Genomic DNA, 20,149 nt, shown 5'->3' with positions numbered 1-20,149 from the left:
TACCTGAGAAAAAGCTAACGTAATCCATTAAACCTCTGAGGCTGCATCCAGAAATCTGAGTAGTGACTTTATGGATTATCTTGGGCCCTATTTGAAGAATAGTTGTCTGTAAAACTTAAACATCTATTCACCATCTAGTGCCAGGCGAAGTAGCTCCATAGCTTCTGGTCATGGTGAGTCCTTTTGTGTTAGGTAGAGGTCTGGTTCTCCATGAACAGAAAGTGAACGGTGCTGAGACCTGAAGAAATGTGGTCACGGTTGCAGGTCTCAGTCACCAGATATATGTTGGTGCATCTGGTTATGTGTAGAAATGCTACATAGGCAGTACGCGTGCCTTCCTACCTATACTGCCCCAACCTGGGGGGGTCAAGTAGTCTACAGAAGATGTCATTAGCCACAGTTTCAGATGGAAAGATAGATAGATAGGTTGTTTAAGAGGGCTGTATTAGCCAAGGCAGCTTGATTTTTAGGAAGTGTTGGGTCTTAGGGCATTCAACCACAGTTTCTTGCTGGGATATACGGGAGAGTTTATTTGTTAGTTACTGTCAGTTTCTAACCACAGTATTATGAAGTTCCTTTTTGTAATGTATTTGTTGAACATGCCTGCCTCTGACTACTTTTCCCACTTCCAAAGGTGCAGAGTGAAAGCTGAGCATGTGATTCACTATCAGAGGGAAGGCTTTTGTCTCAGCGGTGGTGGTGTCTGAGCTGCAGAAAATGGCACAGCACTGGTGTTGAGTGGAGTCCCAGAAACACTACGCACAGAGACATGTAGTAAGTAATGCATATGAATTGGCTCATCTAGGAAATCTCATCTTAAAAGAGAGTCTGTGAATAAAGGTCACTTGATGAAAACCTAGCTGCCACAGCACTAGCTTGAGGCAGCAAAGTGCTACTCTTGAGTTGATGCAAAATGATCAGTCTCAGGTTCTCAGCTGGCTGACATCTCATGCCAAGCATATTCTACATGTATACTCCGAACTTGGACAGTTGACCAAGCAAGTCTCCTCTCAACACAAAGACTAAAATTAATGACACAAAACGTGTATAATTAACTATACAGGTTCATTATAACATGAAGTCCTCTGTCTCACAGGCCAAGATTCATAACAGTTAAAAGGTCAGTCTCTTAATGATGTTTCCAATATTGATTTTCCATTTCTTTTTCTATGTTACAGTAACTATGGCAGCAGTATTCTATTTGTGGATCCCTGCAGATGTGTGTGCACATTAGGAAGGGAGAAAGCAGAATAGGACTTTGAAGTTGGGTTTCGGGGTAGGTAGTAAATTACAGTGGTTTGGAACTTCAAGGGCATAGTAAGATCACTTGTGTGAAACTGAAAGGGTATGAGTGCAGTTGATTCACACAGATGACTTACCACTGGCCTGTGTGGATGGAAACCATCCAGCCTTTGGGCTTACTTGATTCCTAGGCATTTCCTTTTCATTAGGTGATCAGGAACTGATCACATGAGCAGGCCTGCCTCCGGTGTAGGGTTTTGTTTGTTTGTTTGTTTTGTTTTGTTTGTTTGTTTTTGAAGAATACTAGTCACCACTTAAAACTCACTCAAAAATGAGGGTTCTTAACCTCACAAGTCCTTGCCTCTACTGAGGGACATGCAGTTGTTTACATCTCAAGCTCAGCAGAAAACTCTGCTGTCCACTAGGTGCTGGTGGTTCTCCTTAGCGATCCTTTTCTGTGCACCCCTTCAGGTATGCTTTTCCTGCTCTGTTTTCCACCGAGATCTGCTCCTGTCTCTCATCCCTGGCCACTGTCTGTGGTTCCCATTTGCCTGGGCTGGTGTTTGTTGATCTGAAACAGAGTAGGGAAACAGATCTGTGGAGGCTGCGGAATGGGGAACCCACTGCAGGGAGCAGGCTGGGGAACAGGCCAGGCGTGGAAATGGAGGTTTGCCTCTCCCCTCAGCCTGGTTGTGCACCCAGCCTGGTGGTGTGGCCTGGTGCCAGGGCTCAGCCCTGTGTTTGTGTGCCCTGTTTCCCCTTAAGACACAGATTATAGGGAGACCCAGGGAATGTTAGCGGTGGATTTTGGGAAGATCCCAGATGCAAGATTATGCCTTTTATGCAGAGATGCAAACTTCATCTTTCAAGTAGTTTTAGCTGTACCACTTCCTTCTGCACACTCCTCACTGCTTGTGCACCTTATTATACAAAATGGGGGGCAGAATATTGTGGAGGTGTGGGGGAGAAATATTTCAAAACAGGTAATTGGAGAAGCAAGGCTTGGCAAACTGTCGCTTGATCTAGCAGTATGGCAAAGTTTGTTGTTTGCCAGAAGCAGTCCCATCTCATAGATCCATAGATCTTTGGGGCCCAAGAGTAGGGAAATGAATAAACCTGACACTGTTATATATATATATATGTTTTGTTTTGTTTTTCTTAGAAGCAAGAGTCTTTGAGGGAATAACTGGAGAAAATGAAACTAGAAGGGTTGGTGTGTTTTACAGTCTAAGAACCCATTTGTTCCATGTATGCTTGTAAGAGACTTATGTACTGTGCAGCCTTGCTCGGGAGAGAGTAACCAGGCAGTGCAGCTGCATGTTCCTCCCCTGCAGGAAAAGGGCACTGGATCATGATGAAGAGCAGTAACATGCACTTACAGTCCTTCAGCTCCGCAGACTTTGCTATTTTCCTTCCATGTTTGTGTGTGGGTGTAACAGAGCAGCACAGCTTTGTGTTCTTTGGGCTTCCTGTGTGACTATACCTGCACCGTGTATTTGGTGCAAAAATAGAAAAAGGAAGTCAAGAAGTAGAAAATTATGTGGTGTAGGCTGGATGCCCTTGGGCTACATCTTCGTGAGGCTGCACAGGTGCTGTACGTCCCCCACAGAATGCATCCCATGCCTGTTTGCTTTCTTCAATGGGTTATAGTGGTCATGTGGATGATTTAACACTGGTATTGGCTTCTTTCAGTCACACACTGAGCACATGCAACAAGTTGTGAGACGGCACTGCTTCCGCTGGCGTCCTGCCCTGTCAGTAGGATGCTACTCCAGAAAATTCGAAGGCCATCCACTGACCCTTAGCACAACTGTTGTTAGGTGTCATGTCTCAAATGTAACCATTGTGTTTCTGAGAGGTACACTAGATTATTAAGATGAACATGAAAATTCTTGACTGAAAGTATACACAGAAATTCGTGACTGAAATGTTAGATGGTTTCAGTCAACACCTCTTGCTTCCCTCCTTCAAAAGACAGACTCTCGATGTATTTGCTTAAAAAAAAAAAAAAAAAGAACCTACCACAGACTCCTGTGCTTTGCTTTTCTACGCTAGCACATTTTATGGTAAGGTGGTAAGGTGCTTCCTGTTTATCTACAAAAATCTCATCTCCCAAATCAAACCTGACTCTCTGGGGACCTCTTCTTAAGCCATGCCTTGCTCTAAAGGTAAAACGTGTCACATTCAGATCTCACTAGCATTGCAGCTGGGGGTTGTGCAGTACTTCTCATGCATGCACTCAGTCTCATTGTAGCTCTTGGTCACCAGGGCATCATCCTAGGGCTGCTCTGAGCAGAGCTGCTGATGCTTTTGGCTGGCTGGGGTGACAGAGGGAAAGCTGTGTGTGCGTGGGTGAATGCACCTCAGAGCTGGCTGGGAAGTCACACAGATAACCTGCCTGTAACCCAGCACCCCTTCATCTCTCAGAGGGACTTTGGACTCTTCTCTCTATGTACTATGGTATGAGCGGAGTATTTATACTGCAAAACATCCGTGAGAAACATATGGTTTCACTTGTACTTGTTCCTGAAAGGATGGCCTTTTCCCTTTCTGCCTGCAAGGCCAGTGTCCAGGTCATAGAAAGAAATTAGAGAAGTTTGATGCCTTTTGCTGAGGCTTTCTCTTCACTGAATGACTGTCCTTGTTTTTCAGTTTAAGACCACTGAGGTAGAAGCTCTTTCAGAGAGACAGTTTCTTTGTATTCTGAAATCTATAAAAAATATTGTTGCCTCTATCAGCTGTGCAATAAATGCAATTAACTGTCTCTTTCATATGTAAGCTAATGAATTTTTCTAGGAGATATTTTTCCACACTCTTTTTTTTTTTTTTTTTTTTAATGAGGTTTATCAGTGATTTATTGGATTGATAAGTTACATATTAAAAAAAAAAAAAAAAAAAAAAAAGGTCAACATACCTTGTGGCCTGAACTAATTACCAGTGCAGAAATCCATTGATTTTTCTCCACACAGATGGATGATTGGGTTTGGAGGAGATGAAGGGGGATGAAGTACAAGTGAGCCATAAGCATAATAAACCATCTAAATTATCCATATACCAGGGTTAATATGTATCTGATAACAGCTTTGGTGTTAGCTGGAACTGTACCAAGGTAAATTATGAAGACAGAGGAGCCTGACTTTTTCCTACTAAGTTTAGCATAAATTATCTGGTGTGTTATGTGCACCCTGAGGACTGGTATATCCTTCCTTTTCAACTGTGGTCTAAATTTTTAACCAGTTTGAAGACTGCCCATTTGCTTCTGTAAACCTCTTGGTGCAAACATTGCTAAGAGTAATTTTTCAGAGCATTATTTTGCAGGAGCAGATGTGTGGTATCCAAGCTCTAGCTGCACAGTGCTGCAAAAGAAGGGTGTGAGCATTCTTCTCAAACTGCAAATGGTGCTTTGGCATTTATCTTCTTTCCCATGAACCTGAGTATGAAATATAATGATATTCTTCTGCCAGTGCTGGGTAGCAAGCTAAGTGTGACACAGTTGCACACAGCTACTAGTGAACAGAAGTTTTTGATTTTGGCTGTGGTCGGTTGCTGCTCATCATTTATTTCCTTTGATTCATCATGGACAAAAGCAATATGCATTAACTTAACTAACCAATCATCGCACCAATAGCAAAAAAAAGAGAACACTGTATTTTGACATTTTGTCACACATCTTCTGACTTCTTTGTAAAAGGAAAACAACCTTTTCCTCCTCCTGTTCCCCATGAGAAACAAGCAAATGAGTGTTAACAAGATTTTGGTTAATATGAAGATTAGACATTCATGGTATTCAGAGAATTTTTCAAGGAGCCAAACTGGAATGAAAAACAGAAGCCTTGGGATGATTATCTTAGAAACTCAGGAAAAAAAAAAATGTCCCACACACATGCTTAGCATTTACCTGGGAGGAATTAATCTGTCTCAGTATTGTCCTCCTCATGGATTCATTTTACATGTTTATATCCTAGGAAAAACCTCCTCTTCTCCTTTGTCTATATTCAAACCACAACCAAATCAAGGTCAAACTAGAAGCAGAGTCCTGAACAAAGGAAGAATGAAAAAGCTGACTGTTTCTTTTTATTCTCCCCTTTAAGAGACAAATTCACAATGGAAATACCCACCCATTCACACAGCATGGACTGTATTTTGAATTCCGGTATGTAACGGGTTCTTCTAAACAAAAAGGAAGTTTTCCTGGGAGATAAAGGAACAGCATCCTGGAGGGAAGCTAGATCTAAGACAGCATGCAAAATGGTAGTCTGGAGAAGTCCTTGTTATATTTATTTATTTACATTAATGGAGGCATATTCTGTAAATTCATTTTCTACAGGCAGTTCCCTTCTCTGGCATTTTTCTGCAGAAGCAGAATGATTTAGTGTAGCATATATGAGGACATCTGGGCTTTCAGGTGAAGCTGGGATGGAAGGATCATTAGGTGCATTAGGTGCTGTCCTCTTAGCATTCCAGCGAGGAACATCATTGTCATAAATTGTGTTGGCATACAAGAGCTGCTGTGGGCTAGCCATAGAGCAGTAAAGCAAAGAGCTTTCATCTGAAGCTTGAGTTGTCCCAGCAGTGTGGGATGGAACAGCTGCTGGACTTCTGACCTGTGAAAAGCAGAACAGGGTATAGCTCTGTGCGTATCTGGTTATTGCTTGTGCTCCTGCTAAAAAGGGGGCATATAAATTTTACTCTCTTTTTTTGTGTCCCTTTAAAACTGCTTTTGAACTCAGGTGCATTGGACTCATCTGATCATTGGATTTTCTGCTGATCTTTGAAATAAGTTATAAACCACATGTATCTCTAGCCTTTCTCCATTTCCCTTCCCAAATTCAGTCATGTCTTTCCTTGCCTGATTTCAACTTAAGGAAAAACTGGCTTATCCTTGTGAGAGCACTTCTGTACCACTCATTCAGGCTTTTCCTTACAGTCCTATTAAATCTTATTTACTTTCACCTCCAAATCCCAAACTATCTTATCCTGATTACACCCATTCTCCCATTTCCTGATCTCTTGCCTCTTATCCTCTTTGTCTTGTTACTCTCCAAATAAATCTTTCTTCTTCTCCCAAAATCTGCAAATTCCTCCATAAATTCATCTCTCTCTAAAGAAATCCTCTTTGACATCGATTTTTCTAACCACTTAGAATCTACTGCTTTTAATTTCCTTTCTCCCATCTCTCCCTTTGGGAGCTCTGCAATCTGTTTGGTGGCCTTCAATCCCTGCCAATACTTCCCTTGTGACTGATAGCTGTCAGCTCCTGTGGCATCTTTCATGTTCTGCCTTCTGCCCATTTAATTTCTCTAGAACTGATTACAAGAGCTGAGTGAGTTGATGTTAGCAACACAGGAAATTCTTTTCAATCATTTTCCTTACTCTGTGCATCATTTGTCTTATGCAGACATTCAAAACCAGGTCAACAGAGGTACATCAACAGATGTACCTAAATTCTTACTGGAACAGGCCTACAAATTAATACATTTTAACAGGAGTTTAGATGCTTAAAGTACTTTTGTGGATACAACTCTCAATTCCTTTCTTCAGCTCAACCAAGGGGATATCTCACACCAGGGAAGTCATTCTGTACAGGCACCAAGAGGGTCACTAAATCTGTCCCTCATCCTACTCCACATTTTATAGTACACAAAAATTTGTTCTCAGTATATGATTATGCAGTTTCAGGTTTCAGTAATGGCAAAATTTAAACATACCAGGCTCTCTAGTCTCTGCGGTGTCAATGGAGTTCTCTTTTGCTTTGCTAAGAAGAAGAAAAAAAAAAAAGGATGTTTCAATAAATAAGCATTGAGATGATGCCTTTCTGCTCATGGAAAGAGTATTAACTAGTAAAGCAGTCCTTCCCTTATTGAGTGCACCTCAAAGAATAAAAATCTATTTCCAAACTGGATTTAGGAATTGCTGTTCTGATAAAAACAAATCAAAATAAAACAATATGTTTTTAGAATGCATTTCTGTGCTCCTCAGAGCTTCTCTGAAGAGGAATAGTGAAATTTCCAGTGTACTTCCGGCTAGTTTTCTCTCTATTCAGTGAAAAAGCATGGAAAAATCACCAAGCCACCTTATAAGAAAACATGCTAAATTTTTTGGAAGAGGAAATAATTTCATTTTCCTAAAATAAAATAATCCATCGGATTATAATAGGCAAATAATTACTTAATTTAAGACATGGGGAACTCCAAAATCTACTCTTGATTTAGAGCATGGAAGCTGTGTAAGAGTTCCCATAAAACAGGAGAGATTAATACTGTAACAAGTTCATACTTCAGAAAGAAAAGTAGAAATATAGAAAAGTAACTGGGTAGAACTTGATTGCATTTATATGGCTAACAGTCCTATTTATTTCTAAGTTGGTGTTCAAAAAATAGTAAAAAGAATTCCAATTATTATGAAGTCTGAGTATTTGATTTGTTCTCACTTTATTTCCAGTCCTGGTCTCTCTGGAAGGGAACAATACTTAGGACAAATTATTTTTAAAAAAATTCAGTACCCTAACTGGTGCACTTGACAAAGACATCTCAGAAATTAAATGGGGTAATTACTAGGGGATTACAGTAGAGCTTTGAATGGAACTTTAAACTGTGAAAAAAAGTGTGATAAAATACACACTAAAAAAAATTATATGGTAAAATTCCTCACCATGATGCCTTCTGAGACATGAAAACATGCATATGAAGATGAATGGACAACATAGACCCACGGATACTGAAGAATAAATAATGTGCAATATCTTGTTTTTTCCAGGTTCTTGGGACTCTTCTGATATACTAGTGGTATCTAAAATTGCATTAACATGTATTAGCATAAAATAATAGAATAATATTTAACTTTTTTTTTTTTTTCAGCATTGCTTCTTTCTGATGCAACTGGCTTCTTAATATAACTAAAGCATTCTGTAGTTTGGAACAGCAATCAGTTCACAGGATAACCATCTTCGTTGGTATATTACCAAGCATGAAGGTACTGGAAGGAAAAGTGCATGGAAAGTGTCATTGAAAAATGATGCATGGCACAAGGCTGGCAGAAACAAAGGATCAGAATTAAAGCACTGCTCTAAACTTCCAATATATTTTAACGTTATGGTCTGTCTTCTTTTCTGTAGTCTTTGCACTGTAAACAACAGCAAGAACAAAAATAAGAAGCTTTTTGACAAGTTTGTATCAGCTGTGATGAAAATATGTGATGATCAAGCCTGGAAATTAATGCTGTTATAGTATACACCCATGGCATCATTCAGCAAATAAATCACTTTATCAGGGGAAATGCATTAGAATGTAGGAACTGTCCTTGTATCCTATTCAAGGGAATGAAAACTGTGTGAGAAAGGTATTGATAGTCATATGCCTAATTTATGTTACTGAACTTTCTTACAAATAAGGATTCTTGATGCACAGTTTTGAGGTTTGCTGCCTTCTGATGCAGGAAATGCAGAAAGAGCATCACAGAACAGACAGAGCAAATGAACCCTATATGGGCTTGAGTTGCTGTTCACAGTAGTTGTACTGGTAACAATAACCAACTGTGAGTAAAAAAACATACTTCAGGGTATGTTAAAGTGGTGGTGTACTGTGATTCCTAATGTTCTGTAAGTGTAAACCACATGTGTCACTGGGGTATTTAAAGAGCATGTTGGAAGTATAGATTACCACAGCAGGAGGTAATTTAATTGTCTTTGTCACTGCTATCTGCTGGACAGTTGTGGGCTTGAAAACTGTGACACTTGAGAGACTGTATTTTGTTCAAGCAGGAAGAAAGCAATGGTTCTTCAGCAATGAGTTTTGATTTGTCCTATGTAAAACAACCTACTTAGGAAATTTATAGCAACACAAATTTTTTCCCTCCTCTTAAAAAGGAAATAAGAATCAGAACTTACTTTCTGATGAAGTTGTGATAATGTTCTCAGACTTTTCTGAAAAAAAAAATAAAAAAAAAGACAGGGAAATGAATCAGCAACTTGATATTTTGCTCTGCAGTTGTGTACTCTGCACCACACACTGAAGTCTCAACAAACCTCTCCTTTAGCTTGATGGTGGAAGAGGGAACAAAATCCAGCAAAGGGCGCAGTATTTTGGGAGAAGAAGAATGAAGTGCTGGTCTCCCACAGCTGACAGAGCAGTTCTGTGTTTCAGACCTCTGGCATTCAAATAAATAGAACAAGAGAAGAAATATTTTGCAAATGCTTGATTACATCACTTATTCATGGAATGGTATTTGTGAATATAGCATTCTGTAGTCACTCAAGGATGTCTTCTGCTCTTCTCACATCCAAGGAAAGCCTGTATCATGTTATTTGGGGAAATACTGTGTCTGCTATCACATTACAACCATAAATTTTGACATTGCTCCCTTTGCTACAGCATTTCCTGTGTCAATAAACAAGGTATTAAAGTCCATTAACTTACCAGGAGAGGAACTAGCAACAGAACAATTTCATAACTCAGCTACCTGGGGTCAATAGGACACCGTAGCTGCACAGACCACTTTATAGCTGCAAAGCAATGTTGAGGAGGGCATACGTGGCTCGCCATAATCTAGACTTGGCATCCCAACTGTTTAAATTCATAGGAATGTCTGGCTTGCACTTAAATCCTTAAGAGCATTTAAAGGTATTGTGATCTTTCCTGCTCTTGAACTTCTTGGGTACAAAACTATACTTTATTACTCTGTTGCAAGATTATTCTAAGCAAGAGGCTTGACTTTCTATGTCCTCTTTGCTGTTGTGTGGCATTGCCAACTATGAATACATGACCATTTGTATACTGTCTAGTCCTTATAAAACATAACCAGTCTTCTTTGCTCCAATTAATATTTTTAAATAATCAAGTAGTTCACTAATGGCCATTAGGTGTCAGCAGCTTTGCTTTTCTCTTCCAGATCCTCCTTTTATTTCTTTATTTTGTTCTTTCCCCAGCACAGAGAAGCAGGATAGAAGCATGAAGAATGTGGTAAGTACCAGCACAACTGATCTTGTGCTATTCCTACGACACCAGACAAACTTGTTCGGAGAAGCCATTGTGCAGCATGAGTGAACTTTCCTGTACATGGAATCCATTTGTTTAAAAGGGCTCTTTAGTAACGCAGGGGCCTCACCTTCAACAATAACCTTTATTTCGTTGCTCTCGCTGAAGAAGTTGCCTGTTACTGCTTGACAGCGATACATCCCGCTATCATTCTGGTGAATGGCGAAAAACTTCAGAATAAACACAGTGGAATTCCATTCTGCTTTGCTGTTATCCAGTGGCACGCATTTATGCGCCTCTATCTTGCACCACTGGATGAAGGGTCTTTCCTTGCAGTAATGGACTGGACAGTATATGATCAAGGAGTTACCAATATTAGTTACGTATTCAGAGTTTCTTTGAACTTGAATTTCTACTGGACAGTCACTGGCATCAAATCCTATAAAAGAAGAAAAATATGAGAAAAATCACAGTGGTGGTGGGGTCTGTTATATGCTCTCCATGACACTGATCAGTTTCTTTTCTCTCTCAGTATGCAAGACTTCTCTTGTCCACTTTCAGATCTTATCTCTGTATGGGATGCTCATTGCAGATAAATCAAGACTTCTTGGTTCCTTCATTTTTAGGAAGATTGTTAAAATCCACTTTCTTCGTCCAATATAAATATCAGTCTATATCTCAGCCAACTCTGAAATCTAAGTTTGGAGAGAAAAAATGTAACATATACCGAGAAGGTTTTCCTGTCATCCTTCTCAAAGATCTTTTCTGTTATTTTAGATTTATTTCAGGTTATTGTTTACTTCACAGTTCTTGATAATTTGCAAAAGTAAAGCTTTTGTTTGTTTGTTTGTTTGTTTTTTTGGTAGTGATATGTCATAATTGAAATAATGAAAATAATTATAAATATATCCTCTCTCTGTTTCTTCACTTTTGTAAAGGTTTGTTAAACTCGGTGTTCAAACTCTGGTATGTCACCTTTACTCTGGGTCTTAGTATTGAAAGTCTGGAGCTTTTATTAAAGATTTATGTTTCTTGTAGTGCTTGATTTCTTTGGATAAGTAGAAGTAATAAAAACTATGTGATATCCAACAGCTCCGTATCATCAGAGTGCTTGTGCACTGAAGAGAGTGGTTGCTAGCAACTCTAGAGCAAGAAATAGTAGGTGTGTCTGTATCTTCTAATTGGTAGAGGGGAGTGGAAAAAACAGTAAAGATTTTTAAGAAAAGTTTCGTAGGTAGGAGAAAGGCGTATGGGAGGAAACAGCAGTGTGGAGAAGGGAAGGATCTGTCTGTCAGCAGCCAGTGCTGTTTCAAGGGACGGAGCCTCTGGGCCCCAAGGTGGCATCTAACTGTGATGTCAAATGGCTCAGGAAGACTCTCATCTGCAATGCCAGAAAGGATTTTTATACAAGTGGTGCAGCAATTCTTGTGAATACCTGGGTGGTATATTTAAGAACTTGGGAAGGTCATATTAAAAATCTTTGATCAGATGACCTCTACTTTGCGAGCCCTTTTGCTAAAAATCTCAGACTATTCCACACCAGAAATAAATTTTAGAGCATTCAATAATAGCGAGTTTTGAGCAGAAATGTATTAATAGCGTTCACAGTAGGATAGCTAGCACTTTGCTGCTGTTGGTCAGCATTTAGCAAATTCTTTGCATTCACTTACAACAGGGTACTTTATCCCATGAACTCAGATGAACATTAGTTTTGTGGGTAACTGGAAAGCAATATGTCTTATGGATGTTACCTATTGCTCTAAAGCATTCCAGTTTTCCCAAATATCTGTACCAACATTTGCCACAATTTTATTCCTTCATCAGCTGGTCGTGATTATTCACCATGCTAGTGTAACTACAACATAACTACGTTTGCTAAAATTATGTTTCTGAAGCAAAATTTCCTGCCACCTAGTGGATCTGAGTCCAATTCTCTTGCTTTCTTCGCAAGGCCACTTGAGTAGCATGTCACTGAGCTTGGGGAAAACAATGCGGGAGATCTTCAATTGTACTTGTCACTGACTGAGGTAGTATTTCTGCCTGCCCATGATTTCTAGGCAAGAGTCCTCCCATCTTACTGACCAGAAGAGGCTCATTACATGATATTGCTCTGTACACACCTGTAGATTTTTAGCCTTCATTTCCATCTGCTGATGCAGGTGAAAGAGTTTGGCAGCCTTCTGTCAATTAACCCCAGTAAATAAAGCCTCCTATTCTTTCAGGGTTTTACTTCACAGAATCACAGAATCACAGAATGTTTAGGTTGGAAGAGACCTCAAGATCATCGAGTCCAACCTCTGACCTTACACTAACAGTCCCCACTAAACCATTTCCCTAAGCTCTACATCTAAACGTCTTTTGAAGACTTCCAGGGATGGTGACTCCACCACTTCCCTGGGCAGCCTGTTCCAATGCCTCACAACCCTTTCAGTGAAGAAGCTCTTCCTAACATCTAACCTAAAACTCCCCTGGCTCAACTTAAGCCCATTCCCCCATGCAAGACCATACTTGGTCTTGCATTTCCTCTAGTTTGTACTTTTTATCCCCTTCTCAGTATAGCTGTACGCTTTGGAGAAGAGATTTAATTTACTCAAAATTTATTTAATTTTTTAGTTATTGTTTGTGAATCCCTTACAAGCAGCCTGTGGATGGTAGGTAAACACAGTTATTTGATTTAGTGGGTTTTTTTTGTTGTTGTTTTGTTGTGGTTTTTTTTTGGTAACGGTTTTGCTTTTTTTTTTTTTTTTTTTTTCTTCTGTCAGTTAAGTAGGATCTTTTTGAACTTGCTAAATAGGAGCTATACAAGCTACTGATTGCTTTTCAGTACATATTTGTACAGCATCCTCAGGACCTACAAAAAGACCTTTCTTTTAGAGGTGTAAAATGATTGGGCTTTAGGTTGCCTTCAAGTAATTTTTTTCTTTTCTTCCAATGACAAAACAATGATAGGAACACGAAAACCAATTGTAATTGCTTTTTTCTTTTTTCTTTTTTCTTTTTTTATGTTCTGTGACTTTTTAATGAATAAGAATTAAGAAGTATTTATTTAGGCTTTAGGAAATTGTCAGCTAGAATTATTATTTTATAATATAGTGTCTTTAACAACCAAGTGTGGGAATTCAGAAAGAACACACCCCATAATCTCTTGTTAAACTTTCTCATCTCCCAAAACAAATCCCATGTAGCAAATAAACTTCGTGTGAATAACAAACAGTGGAAAAAAAAAATACTTGTAAAACCGAAATATTTTGGACCTTTTTGCTGAGTAAAATATTTAAGACAAATTTTAAATTATCTTCCACAGATTGCTGGAAGGAACATTCAGCAGCGTTAGGTCTCAGTGAAGATTTGGGATTTAAATAATAATATAAACCGTAATCTCTGAGGCAAGAAGAGATGTATATTTCTTAAAATGGAATAAAAAAAAATCAATAGCTGATAAGTAGAAAGAACCTTTTGCATTCTGTTTATTGATTGTCATTTGACGGAAACACTCAATAAATCTTATTTAGTGAATAAGCACAAACATGGCTAGGAATACTTTTCCCCTTACAGTGTTTTTCTGTCCTGCTGTGGTTGCTGAGTAGTCAATGTTAGAGACATTATCTGCTAATTATATTGTACATGTGCAAGCACATTGCAAAATGTATTGAATTATGCTTTCATAGAATGCTGTTATGAGTAGAGACCTGAAACCAACTACAAGGCTTTTTATCAAGCCTGAAGGTTTCAGTGTTTTATAAATATATGTATGTATGTATATGGGTGTTCATAGTAAATATTTGAATGGGCAGTTTTCAAGAGGATAAAAGAACCTGTAACATGAAAGATTTATATATCACCTTCAAATTTACAGTACGTGGTGAGATTCAATTTAACCAAAAGCAAATTTTATTTTAGGTCACTTGAGCATGTTCCTGGATAGGCTGTGGCAAGCCAAGCTCTACTGAACCTAGGATTAATTTTACAGGTAAGGAAAATCTGTACAGTGTACTGCTAGGATAAGAATTTCAGGAGAAAGCATGTATAATAATGAAATACTTGTGGCATTATTTTTTTTTTATTAAAATCATTTTTATTTTTTTCCTCATTATCCTTATGCTCTAGAGAATAGCATAGTCATGACATGATCTATTGAGCAAAGATTATGGGAGACAGCTTTCTACTTATCTAAGTCAGCCCATTAGAAGAAAAATATAGCTAAAAATTGAGCTTTCTAATCTTTGTATTCTAAAAGGTGTCATTCTCAGCTTGTCATCTAAGAACTCCAGTAAACTAAGACTTACTGATTGGAATTTCAGAGACATTTAGTTTTAAAGGATTTATCTTTTTTGTTTGTTTTTTTTTTTTTTTTTTTTGTTTTGTTTTGTTTTTCTCTGCTGTTTTGAAGAGGACTAAGGGGTGAGATAAAATGTCATACGCATGATTTCCGAAGGCAGATAGTGGCTGAAGTATAAAATGTCAATCATTCATGAGAAATAAATGGCTATATTTAGGCTCAAATCCGACTTTTGGGTCTATCTGTGACCACAGTGAAGCACTAGCAACAGTTATAGCTCAAGTCTAACTCTCTGGGAAGATTCTAATTCCGATCAGATTATAGCAAAAAATTATAGCAGAAAGTGCATTGATTTGTAGGGTTTTTCAGGTTTAATATGAAGTTCTTCATTACTTCTAGCAAAATTCCTTTAGAATTTAACCAAATAGGAAATAGGGTGTGAGGAGGAATCATGGAAAAATATACTCCCTCCTTGAATTGAGAAAAGATGTACTAAGGGAGAGAAACAATACAGAAGACTTTGTAAGTGACTCCTGGCTATAGGTCTTTGTCAGATTTCCCCCAGTTTCAGAGAAAGCTTTCCAAAGAATGATTTAAAAATATTTAAAAAAAAATAAAAATAAATTGTGACATATGTAAAATGACTAAGAATGTTATTTAGCTAACAGAAATTTCATTTTGATCCTTTTCAGTTATTTTGCCCCATGACTTAAAAATACAGCTATGTAATATTTTATTTTATTTCTTTAAATAACAATTCCTTGATGAAAGCTATGTAAGTGCAGAAAACACACTGTTATATTTTAATGACTGGAACTTGGGGATGTAGAACTTTGACTTAGCTGAATGTTAGGATGTGCAGACTGTGCTGCACAGCAGGCCAATAGCGAAGGTGGTGTTTGCGGAACTGTCTACCAGTAGTGGACACGTGCACATACATAGTTATTGGCTGGGGCTGCTTGGGATGACAGGGGACTTTCTGGGTTTTGTTTCTGTCATTATAAAATGCTGCGTTGACTTCATGTATGCTGTCTAGGCTACAACCACCACTTTCAGTGAAACTGGGTGGGAACAACCTATGTTGTCGTCTTTCAAAAGAGACAGTGTTTATCTGAACTAAAATTATTGGGTGTGGGAGGAAGGGAAGGTCCATCTGTTTGTAAATTATCAAAATTTGTTTAGTTCTCCTTCCCTAATATAACAAAGATTGGCTTGGCATTAACTTGGTATATGAAATCTGCCACTGTCAACTTGGTTTCTGTAAGGAGTTCAGGAAACTTTAGGTAGATTTGCAACAAGCGAAGCTTAAATAACTTGTCTTTAACTTTCAGTTTACTTTTTAAAAGCAATAAAAGTAAAAAAAAAAAAAAAAAAAAAAATGGAAACCTGTGGCTAAAATGTAAATACAGAACATTGATTTAAATGTGTATATATGTATTTATAGAGAGAAATTGGCTTGCAAAGTTTTTTTTGTTTCGGTTTGGTTTTGTTTTTCTTCTGTAATTCTCCTATAAATACAATTCTGATATTTGTAGTAATGTAAAACTGCAGAAGGAATTAGTATTGCTCTCAGAGGACCTCAAATCATTTTGATGTAGATCAGAGAGTAAAACCTTGTGGAGTAGATCGTATGTAAACAAGATTCATGCAGTAAGCAGCATAATACAAATAGTATTCTGTTTTAAAAACTCTACCTAGGATCCTGGCAGATGAATATGGGAGTTCACCCATTATGTTAATAAACTGAACTGGACAATGCAGAGAGGTGACTGTGAGGAGCTGATAGCACAGGCGGGCATATTGAAGTGAATAGAAACAGTAGTTAACTTTTACAAGGCGAGAAGGCTTCGATTGAAGTAGAAAGGAGATGTTAAGCACTGGATGCACCACCTTCAGAAGGATGTTAGTTTAGCCACTTGGAAATGAACTGTAAAGCAATTCAGTAGTGTCCCTGAGCTCAGACCACACTCTGATTTAAGAAACAGCTGCGTCTAACTGACCTAGTAATTTGTGTCTTTAAAGCCAAATATTTGGGTTTTCCTTCCTAGGCAGATGCTCCAGATGTTCATTTAACCTTTCCTGCAAGTATTTATGATGTATTTTATTCATAAAAATGCTATTTGATGCTATAGGTTTGCACAGTCAGTCATGCATGTCAACTAAGCTTCACATAGCTTGTTCAATTTGTTTATGCAATTTTAATGGTGCCTTATAACAGATGTTATTTTGATAACTGTATTGTTTGATACACCTGAAATGTACCAAGAGCATCTGAGTGCGTCCATGCCAGTAGCTATTATCATATGTATATGGCTCCCTTTCTTTCAATAGTATCATTTATGTCTCCTGTATGAGAATAGCATGGAAGAACTTGAACCAATATAACCTCTGCAATAAAAATAAAACTGGGAATAAATTGGGCCCAGTGTAGTCCTCACATCAGTCTGAATTAGGAGAACCTTTCCATTTAAAAACTATGAAGGTTTGAATTTGAAAACAGGATCAAAATTAAGACTGAGCTAAGCTAAACAACCAAAGGTATTCTTACTTATCTGGTAAGGACAATTTGACTGCGAACTGCATCTGGTTTGGAGCTAGTTGAAATCCTGGATTTCAAGTAAATGCTTGAATGCCGTGGCCCCTCTTGCAAGCAGAGCCTCTGGTCATGAAACAAGATGCATTCAGTCCTCAAATACAAGAGTTCTGGTCTATCCAGGTACATAATATTTCAATTGCTGTCATAATCATCTCTAATTACATTAGACGTCTCAGACATAGCAAAAAAAATAAGACAGAGATCATCTCCAAGGTACGTTAAGCATTGCTTTGGTTTCTGTTTTTTTCCCCTCAATGTTTAGTAACTACAAATACGTTAAATTATAAGACCTCATCTTACCGTAAACTTGATAGTTGCTTTGAGCCAGCATTACTAGAAGGATATAGGGTAAGATACTTTTTATCAGCGTGACTGGAGACTTCATTCTCTGGGCATGGTAGATGAGAGGTTCCTGTAGGTTTAAAAAATGCAGTTCAGATGGCCCCCTTGCATCCTGTTAGGTTTGAGCTGATTCCCTTTTCTAGCTCTTCTGTCAAGACAGTGCAGAAGAAAGGGGTGGGGAAGCAATATAGTATGCAAAAATCTGATGGGTTAGGCGGTAGGGTTTTTTTTTTGTGGCTGAAATGTGAACTGCTTGATCATTTAACAACATATCAGAAGCAATCTGCAATTCAAGGCAAAGCATCTTAGACTGTATGCAGAGCCAGAGAAGGGCGAAACAAATAGAGCCAGTGATTTTTAGTTTTAAAAGATGCTCTGCACTTGAGACTTCGATTTTGCAAGCAACAATATACCAGAAGTAGAGTATGCATGGTAGTATATTAAACTAGTTCAGTCTTTGTGTATTACTCTAATTCAGTCTTAGTTTGATAAAAGATTATCAAATGAGGAAGCCGAGCTGTTAGATGTCAGAACCAGATGTCTGAATGGTTTTAATTTATATAAATTTATGATAGCCTACACTATGAGAGATTGAGTCAACTATTTCCAAGCCTTAGCATGCTCATGATGTTAAAGCCAAGTAATGAGGGTTTGGATTTTGTGTGCTCTTTTTCAGCACTCCACACTTTTCTCTCTAAATATTTATAAAACACCTGAAACTTCTCAAAACTTCTAAAATTACCTAATGCGGAGGTTCTTCATAAAGTTAGAAGCAAACAAAGGTTGAACAGGAATGTCACATACAGCAATTGGAATGCTTCATGAATTTGTATGTCATCCTTGTGCAGGGGCCATGCCAATCTTCTCTGTATCATTCCAGTTTTAGTGTATGTGCTGCCAAAGCGAGAACCACTTCTGCTTATAATGCAAATACAACCACAAATAGAAACCAGGGAAGAAAATACTGCAGTTTTAAAATCCCATGTTAACATAGATGTTTGTTAGAACATAGTGTTTATAAGTGCCTGGTCCGGTCCATGATGTTCATGAGAATCATACTGATGGCTGTGAGGAAATAGCCTTACAAATATTGCAAGCAGGTGTAACTGAAAAATCTTTACGAAAAAAAAAATGGAGTGTAACTCCACCCACACAGCAGGAGTCCACTGAAGAGAAAAATACTAGTAACGCAGATCACAGTTCTGAATAGCAAAGACATCTAGTGGCTGAATCCATAGCCAGCTTGGACAGCAGAACTGGTCATTAAGGGATGTGTTTCTGTCAGTGTAATTTCTGGTTGTCTTAATGCTGAGTTAGGGCAAATTTTTGCCAGGAATTTCATATCAGTAGTTGATATCTAATTTTTGCTTTCTCATTAGAAAGATTAAAGTTTAATCAGGGAGCAAAACAATCATGTAAAATAATCACTCAAAAATAGGCAAATAATGCTTAAATTTCAAGTTTGTTTCTTCTGTTTTGATGAGAACCAGGAAAGACCTTGAGGGACAGGGAAGGGGATTCATTACTATGGTTCAGATACTTATCTTGATAAATAGCCCTAGGGCATTTCTAATGTTTTGGGTTTTTTTGACCCTTGTAATCTTTTTGGAGTTTTAACCCTAGCTTTAGGTAACTCATGCTTGTGGTTTGATCCCTATTTATGCTATTAAACGTTTGAGGGGCTTCCTCAACTGCCTGCAGAAAGTGGGAGGGTAATGTGAAGGGAAAATTGGTAACCGGCTTGGGCTGAGACTTTTGCTACTGACTCGTTTTTCAAAAAGGCAAGGCTTTGTCTGTTCTCTAGGGTGTTTTGAGATTAGATCTCGATATGCATAATTGCTTCTTTGTAATGTCAGTGTTTAGAAATGTAAGATGCGCGCTCCTGTAGAATATCCCATGTTGGAAGGGACACCCAGAAGGACCTTTGAGTCCTACTCCTTGGTCTCCAAAGACACATGGTCTGGGGGACCACCCAAAAATCAGACCATGTGTCTGGGAGAATTGCCCAAACCTTGCAGGAGAGGTGAAGATGGTCTCAACTGCAGGAAGGAGCACGTGTTTCCTGTACCATATGTAGGTGATTTATGAGAATTTGTCACTTTGTATTATTAATAGTAAATATCTTAGGCACTCATCTGTATTTTTGGAGCCCTTTTCTTGAAAATATTTTGGCAAACGTGACTTCTATTATCACTGCTTACATTGCATTATTTTTTATTTCCTTTCTGTTGAAGAGTAGTTTTTATTTTTTGTTTGGTTGGTGTTGTTATTGAGATTCTGCCTAAAGATGTCAAAGAACTTGATTTTTATCATATTTCTTGTTAAGACTTTCTTACCTCCTTGAGACATTCCTGGAAGCTTTTTTTTTTTTTTTTTTTTAAATGGCAATAAGTTAGAAATAATATTTTTAAAACATATATTTAAAAAGTAATTTATATTCTAATTTTTAAAATAGTCCCTTAATTTGAGGCACTACAGTACCAAGTTCTGCTTTAAGCACATTTCAGAGATTTTGCTGTATATAAAACACTTCACTAAGCAAATATAACTTAAACATAAAAATATAAAAAACTATACCATAGATATAAAAATATAAGGTAACTATTTACAAAAGAAAGGAAGGACAGTCCTAATCTGACGCTGTAACAAGGAGAGGGAGGAGCTTATGTGTTTAATTCAAGATGTGATTGTTTGAAGATGGATGAAAAAAATGTCACT

General features: G+C 38.0%; 2 protein-coding genes across 6 annotated transcripts in view; one reads left to right on the top strand and one right to left on the bottom strand.

Annotated features, from left to right (window-relative positions):
* Nucleotides 1–774, top strand: part of LOC309877643 (OX-2 membrane glycoprotein-like) — a 38,732-nt gene extending 37,958 nt beyond the window's left edge. For all 5 annotated transcript variants that reach the window (XM_082759219.1, XM_082759218.1, XM_082759221.1 and 2 more), the window contains one exon: nucleotides 635–774. The gene's annotated coding sequence lies outside the window, so the exon portion shown is untranslated. The remainder of the gene's footprint in view (nucleotides 1–634) is intronic.
* Nucleotides 768–17,556, bottom strand: BTLA (B and T lymphocyte associated). Its single transcript, XM_082759202.1, has 6 exons — nucleotides 17,390–17,556; nucleotides 10,345–10,653; nucleotides 9,128–9,163; nucleotides 7,894–8,031; nucleotides 6,951–6,997; nucleotides 768–5,846 (listed from the first exon to the last, which is right to left on the bottom strand). The coding sequence occupies exons 1-6, from the start codon at nucleotides 17,472–17,474 to the stop codon at nucleotides 5,520–5,522; spliced, it is 942 nt and encodes a 313-aa protein (XP_082615328.1). The 5' UTR covers nucleotides 17,475–17,556; the 3' UTR covers nucleotides 768–5,519.
* Nucleotides 17,557–20,149: the final 2,593 nt, after the last annotated feature.

The sequence above is a fragment of the Aythya marila genome (assembly GCF_965140915.1).
Source record: "Aythya marila genome assembly, chromosome: 1".
NCBI lineage: Eukaryota > Metazoa > Chordata > Aves > Anseriformes > Anatidae > Aythya > Aythya marila.
Note: the sequence above shows the minus strand (reverse complement) of the source record. Positions and strands in the feature narration are given on the sequence as shown.